Source organism: Rhinopithecus roxellana, unplaced genomic scaffold (genome assembly GCF_007565055.1).
Source record: "Rhinopithecus roxellana isolate Shanxi Qingling unplaced genomic scaffold, ASM756505v1 contig4008, whole genome shotgun sequence".
NCBI classification, from domain to species: Eukaryota; Metazoa; Chordata; class Mammalia; order Primates; family Cercopithecidae; genus Rhinopithecus; species Rhinopithecus roxellana.
Genome location: NW_022142914.1, coordinates 1 through 6,342, shown reverse-complemented (window position 1 = coordinate 6,342; position 6,342 = coordinate 1). Strand labels below are relative to the sequence as shown.

At 48.8% G+C, this 6,342-nt stretch overlaps 1 protein-coding gene across 1 annotated transcript; it reads right to left on the bottom strand.

Moving 5' to 3' along the window:
• LOC115895964 (vacuolar fusion protein CCZ1 homolog B-like) lies at nucleotides 1-6,336 on the bottom strand. The gene is made up of 4 exons (XM_030926480.1): nucleotides 6,244-6,336; nucleotides 2,648-2,806; nucleotides 1,904-2,031; nucleotides 1-240 (listed from the first exon to the last, which is right to left on the bottom strand). The coding sequence occupies exons 1-4, from the start codon at nucleotides 6,249-6,251 to the stop codon at nucleotides 185-187; spliced, it is 351 nt and encodes a 116-aa protein (XP_030782340.1). The 5' UTR covers nucleotides 6,252-6,336; the 3' UTR covers nucleotides 1-184.
• Nucleotides 6,337-6,342: the final 6 nt, after the last annotated feature.

The following is a 6,342-nucleotide window of genomic DNA, read 5'->3' as shown; positions in this document are numbered from 1 at the left end:
ATTCCACATAAATATTTAAAATCTAAAAACTTCAGGAGATCAGGAGACCAAGTAGAAATGTGATTCTTCAAAGCAAGTATTGCTTTTCCCTTGTCCTGAATGCGGTCCGTCATATGACCAGTAACTTGCATATGACCAAATGTTTGCTGAGTGTTTTTTAAATACGCTTTCAGTGAGCCATCAGTCAATCCAAGAAGAAGATGTTGTTGAACTGCGTTGCACAAAGTTTCTTGACCTCTTCTGCAAAAAGGACAGACAACAGTGAGGAAGGAAGAGGCACTCACTTAAAAGGTTATGTGATATAATTAAATTCTTCTTGGGTAAAATTAGGAATAGATATTTGCATTGATTTTGACCTTAAATCCCAGAAGACTAGGCAAGAATTTTTTTTTTTTTTTTTTTTTTTTTTTGAGACAGAGTTTTGCTCTGTCACCCAGGCTGGAGTGTACTGGTGTGATCTGGTGTGATCCTGGCTCATTGCAGCCTCCACCTCCCAAGTACATGAGACAACAAGTGCACACCACCACACCCAGCTAATTTTTGTATTTTAGGGTAGAGACAGGGTTTCGCCAGGCTGGTATTGAACTCCTAACGTCAGGTGATCCGCCCACCTTGGCCTCCCAAAGTGCTGGGACTGCAGGCGTGAACCACTGTGCCCAGCCAAGAAATGTTCACAAGAGGGGAGAAAACCACCTAAGAAACCTACCAGGCCGCAGCAGTTTTGAGCATGTAACACTGTCGCCCGGCCTGAGGAACTGCAAGCAAAGTGCCCAGGACACCCGGGGAGGGGGTTAGAAGCACGAGGCTGGCGCTGTCGTCATCCTGGGAGAATTGATGGAACAACAGAGAAACTGACAGCGACCCTGAGCTGCAGACCCAGCGCCCGCAGACGTGTCGGGATTTTGATCTTATCAAATTCAGTTTAGATCAGGCTTGTATTAACTGATGTTTCTAATGCACACAATTACTAATGCAAGTGTTAATAATAGAAAAATGTAGTATGCCCGAGAAGATACAAGGGGAAAAAAGAGACGCTTACATTGAATTTAGTGTACATGTGGGGCTTCGCCCAAGGGGGCAGCTCTGCCGAGGTGAGGTCCCCTCTCTCCAGGGCAGCCGAGCTGTCAGCAGAGCAGCTGCCGGGTCACCCCCATGTGGTGGGCATGGCTGGCCGCTTTGGCAGGAAGGCAGGAGAAAATGCCTTATCATTCTGCCAGTGTACAGAGGGATCGTTGTAAACGGCTACATGAACCTGGCAGCTTCTCCCTAAAAAGATACGTTTATATCACAGGATATTAAAAAAGGACATTTGGGGCTGGGCAAGGTGGCTCCCGCCTGTAATCCCAGCTCTTTGGGAAGGCCAGAGGATCGCTTGAGGCCTGGAGTTTGAACCCAGCCTGGGCAAAAGAGCAAGACTCTGTCTCAAAAAAAAATTAGCTGGGTATGGTGACACATGCCTTGGTGACACATGCCTGTGGGCTCAGCTACTCGAGAGGCTGAGGTGGGAGGACTGCTTGAGTCTAGGAGTTGGAGGCTGTGGTGAGCTATGATTGCACCACTGCACTCCAGCCTGTGTGACAAAGTGAGACCCTTTCTCCAAAAAGGGGACATTTCTTAATACACAGTGAAGTTACTTTTTTCTTTTCTTTTTTTTTTTTAGCATTGTAGAAAATAATTTTCTTTGGGCCATTGTCAAATTTCCTGTCCTACAGGAAAGTCTTGTCAGTTTTCCAAGGAAGAGAAAATGGACCAAATGTTGAGTAGAGGCACCTGCTTAGAATCTCAGCAGACATTTGTTCTATTTCTCATGTTTCTATTTTTTAACCAGGTTTAATACAGTGAAAAAACAACCTTTCCATATCAGCAGCATTAAAATTCTCCTGAAATACCAAATCCTACTTACCATTTACTTCAATCAGGTTTGCATTTTTTTGATTCAAAATAACATAGAGCTCCCGCCGATCCGACTTCTTTCCAACAACCCAGTAATCACTCATGGCCTTCACGATGATCTCCTCATCCTCATCCACTCTGCAAGAGGAGAGTTTCAGAAGGCGCCGTTCGTTACTCATATGGCTGGACTGGGCAAGCAAGCATTCCAAAACAAGAACAGGAAATGGAACAGGCGCACGTGGCATTGAAAAGGCTCAGGGAGTCCCGTGTGAGGGAACCGGTGACTAAGGGGCTCCTGAGTGTGTTTGGAAGTGGCGCCCATGAAGGTGGTTCAAACTTCAACCCCATGGAAAGGGCTCTGGGTCATTTGGCTTTGAAGGGCTTTCCGTGTCTTTTTTTCTTAGAAAGGGGACACCTGGGCCAGGCACGGTGGCTCAAGCCTGTAATCCCAGCACTTTGGGAGGCCAAGATGGGCGGATCACGAGGTCAGGAGATCGAGACCATCCTGGTTAACATGGTGAAACCCCGTCTCTACTAAAATAAAAAAAAACTAGCCGGGTGTGGTGGCGGGTGCCTGTAGTCTCAGCTACTTGGGAGGCTGAGGCAGGAGAATGGCGTAAACCCAAGAGGCAGAGCTTGCAGTGAGCTGAGATCGCGCCACTGCACTCCAGCCTGGGTGACAAAGCGAGACTCCGTCTCAAAAAAAAAAAAAAAAAGAAAGGGGACACCTGATTGGAGAAGTGACTGGAATCACCTGGTGAAGTCACTGTTGATGTCACCGAGAATCTTCATTAAATCCGGGTGCACGGAAGTGAGTGACACACTGGGCGTTTTCCTCATGTGAACTGTGCTCTTCTCGGCCAGATTCATGTGGTTGAAGTAAATAAACTTAAACTGGGGTTCTTTCTCAGACCTGTACAAGCATGTCACAAAGACGGTTAAACTGGGGTTCTTTCTCAGATCTGTACAAACACGACACAAAGACAGTAACACCCTGGATGTATATAACCAAACAATACAACTAAATTCTTTTTTAAAATTTTTTTGAGATGGAGTCTCACTGTCACCCAGGCTGGAGTGCAGTGACGCAATCTCGGCTCACTGCCATCTCCAGCTCCCGGGTTCAAGTGATTCTCCTGCCTCAGCCTCCTGAGTAGCTGGGATTACAGGCACCCGCCACCACGCCCAGCTAAGTTTTGCATTTTTAATAGAGACAGGGTTTCACCATGTTGGCCAGGATGGTCTTGATCTCCTGACCTTGTGATCTGCCCGGCCCGGCCTACCCAAAGTGCAAGGATTACAGGTGTGAGCGCCCGCGCCTGGCCCTCTTTTTCTAAACAAAGTTTCACGGGAGCATCGCCATCGCCACACGTTCATGTGTTGTCTGCTTTCCTGTCAAAATGACAGTTGAGTGGTTGTAACACACAACATCTACATACAGCCCGGGACGTCTGAAATGCTTCTTATTTGGTCCTTTACCGTAAAGGATGCCGACCCCTGCGTTAGGAGAGTAACATCTCATTCCTCCCCCAGTGCGGGGAAGGAGCGTCCTGTGGAAATTAACCTGCCTCGTGACCGAAGCCTACGACAATATGTATGTAACAAAGCTTTTCCTCCTATCATCCCCAGTGGAAATCATTGTAAAACGCAGTCGCCTTTTCCACTGCAGTCTAATGAACATTTTAAATGAGATACACCTTTTAATTTCTTAAACTGACTAGGCAATGCTATGACACTGCCTCCCAGGTCAGCGTCTGTGACCTCCTCGGGGACCTAGTGGGAAAAGCTGAGCCTCACCCCTCCCAGGGCCCCTCCCCTCCCCTCACTGCACCCCCTGGGGCCTGGGATGGAGCCTGAGCACAGCCCCGCCCCGGGCTCAGAAGCCTCCTCTGCTTGCTTCGGGGTTAGCATGTTCTGGAGGGCTGGGGGTGCCGGAAATCCGACCTCCGGACAAGTGGGGTACTACTGAAATACTCTACATCTAGGCAAAGAATGAACGTGGAGGATTTAGTTTCCAGGAACATGAAAAGAAACTTTTTATAAAACCAGAATTTGTTTTCAGTAGCTCCCTAAGGCTAAGGAAAGTATAATGACAAGAAAAACTGGAAGGAGTTGCCAATTGAGTCGTCTGCATAGACAAGGAAGTTAAATCGGGTGTAAGCTTCTATCATCCTCAAAACACTCTGTGCGGCCAGGCGCGGCGGCTCATGCCTGTAATCCCAGCACTTTGGGAGGCCAAGGAGGGAGGATTGCCTGAGCCCAGTAGTTCAAGACCAGCCTGGGCAACACGGCGAAACCCCGTCTCTACCAAAAAATACAAAAATTAGCCAGGCGTGGTGGCCCACACCTGTAGTCCTAGCTCTACAGCTGGGAGGCTGAGGTGGGAGGATCACTTAGAGCGTGGGAGGTCAAGGCTGCAGTGAGCCACGATTGCGCCACTGCACTCCAGCCTGGGCGACAGCAGGAGACCCTGTCTCCAAAAACCCACAAAAAGCAAAAAGAACAGGTGACACGTTCTCTGTGGTCACTACACTTTGTCACTTTCCATCTGTTAGTTGATAACCTGCGTGATCCAAACCGATTTAACTCACTATGCCTCCTTCACAAAGGCAAACCTGGTATTTTCACGGCCAAAGAATTCAATGATTCAGCAGCACTGTCCAGATGTAAGCTATTGGCCAGGTGCGGTGGCTCATGTCTGTAATCCCAGCACTTTGGAAGGTCGAGGTCGGTGGATCACATGAGGTCAGGAGTTCAAGACCAGCCTGGCCAACATGGCAAAACCCCATCTCTACTAAAAATACAAAAATGAGCTGGGCATGGTGGCACCTGCCTGTAGTCCCAGCTACTTGGGAGGCTGAGGCAGGAGAATCGCTCGAACTCAGGGGCTGGAGGTTGCGGTGAGCTGAGATCATGCCACTGCACTCTAGCCTGGGTAAAAGCGTGAAACTCTGTCTCAAAAAACAAAAACAACCAAAAACCAACGAAGATGTAAGCTGTTGACAGCAGTAATCCACACCCCAAAATCTATAGGTGCTTTCACGAAACTTCGCTCGCTTCTGCACTCTCAGAGGCCCACGCTTATACAAAACCACACAGAAATAACATACGGGTTGGGCGTGGTGGCTCATGCCTGTAATCCCAGCACTTCGGGAGGCTGAGGCGGGTAGATCACAAGATCAGCAGTTTGAGACCAGCCTGACCAACATGGTAAAACTCCATCTCTACAAAAATACAAAAATTAGCCAGGCATGATGGCATCCAGCTACTCAGGAGGCTGAGGCAGGAGAATCACTCGAGCCTGGGAGGGCGGAGGTTGCAGTGAGCCAAGATCATGCCATTGCACTCCAGCCTGGGCGACCGAGCGAGACTCCATCTCAAGGAAAACCCAAAAAACAACATATGAACACTAAGAACATGAGTTATGCGGAAATGCACAGCATTTTAGTAACTTTTCCAATGTGTAGAGAGCCCATTTAAAAGCAGGACTCAACTTCGCAAAGGGCTTTCCATGACCTCGCTTTTCACTTTATAATAACTATTTTGTATTGAGAAAAGATAGGGAAGGCCGGGTGTTGTGGCTCACACCTGTAATCCCAGCACTTTGTGAAGCTGAGGCGGGTGGATCACTTGAGGTCAGGAGTTCAAGACCAACCTGACCAACATAGTGAAACCCTGTCTCTATTAAAAATATAAAAATTAGCCCGGCATGGTGGTACACGCCTGTAATGCCAGCTACTCGAGAGGCTGAGGCATGAGAATCGCTTGAACCTGGGAGGCGGAGGCTGCAGTGAGCTGCGATCAGGCCACTGTACACTCCAGCCTGGGACGACAGAGTGAGACTTTGTCTCAAAAGCTAGGGAGGAAGAATTCAAGGACGTTTCAGTGTCTAGAGAGTTAGAGGAGCGAATCCCGCCTCTCCCACTCATAGACCCTTCAGGCTGCCACATTGAGTACCTAGGCCCAGTGCCCCACATCCCAGCCAGTTTCCCCTACACATTTTCACACAACGAGAGGCAAAATGCTTTCAGTCTGTGCACACCAAAACCATGCTGACTGCTGCCCGTGTGAACGTCACCATCGGGGCCAGTGAAATGGGATGTTCCAATCAGCGGGGAGCTGAGGGAAGGTATTTAACAGAAGACCCAGCCCCAGCTGCCATCACGGGGCAGAAAAACTCAGGTCGGCTTCCCCAGGACCCTTTCCGACAGGCCTGAATGGCACGTATCACCGTTCTCTAGATCCCACGAGAGCACAGGACTGTTACCACCACCTACATCTGTAAGGAAAACTACGCGTGTTTTAACAGCTGCTCAATGCCTGAAGGTGAACAGAAAGTAAAGTACAAACCCAGACATCCTCTTGTTGATGTTAAACTGCTCGCAGATGTCAGAGGCCAACACTGTGAGCTGGGGCCCGACGACACTGTCCAGTCTTCGGCAAAAATCC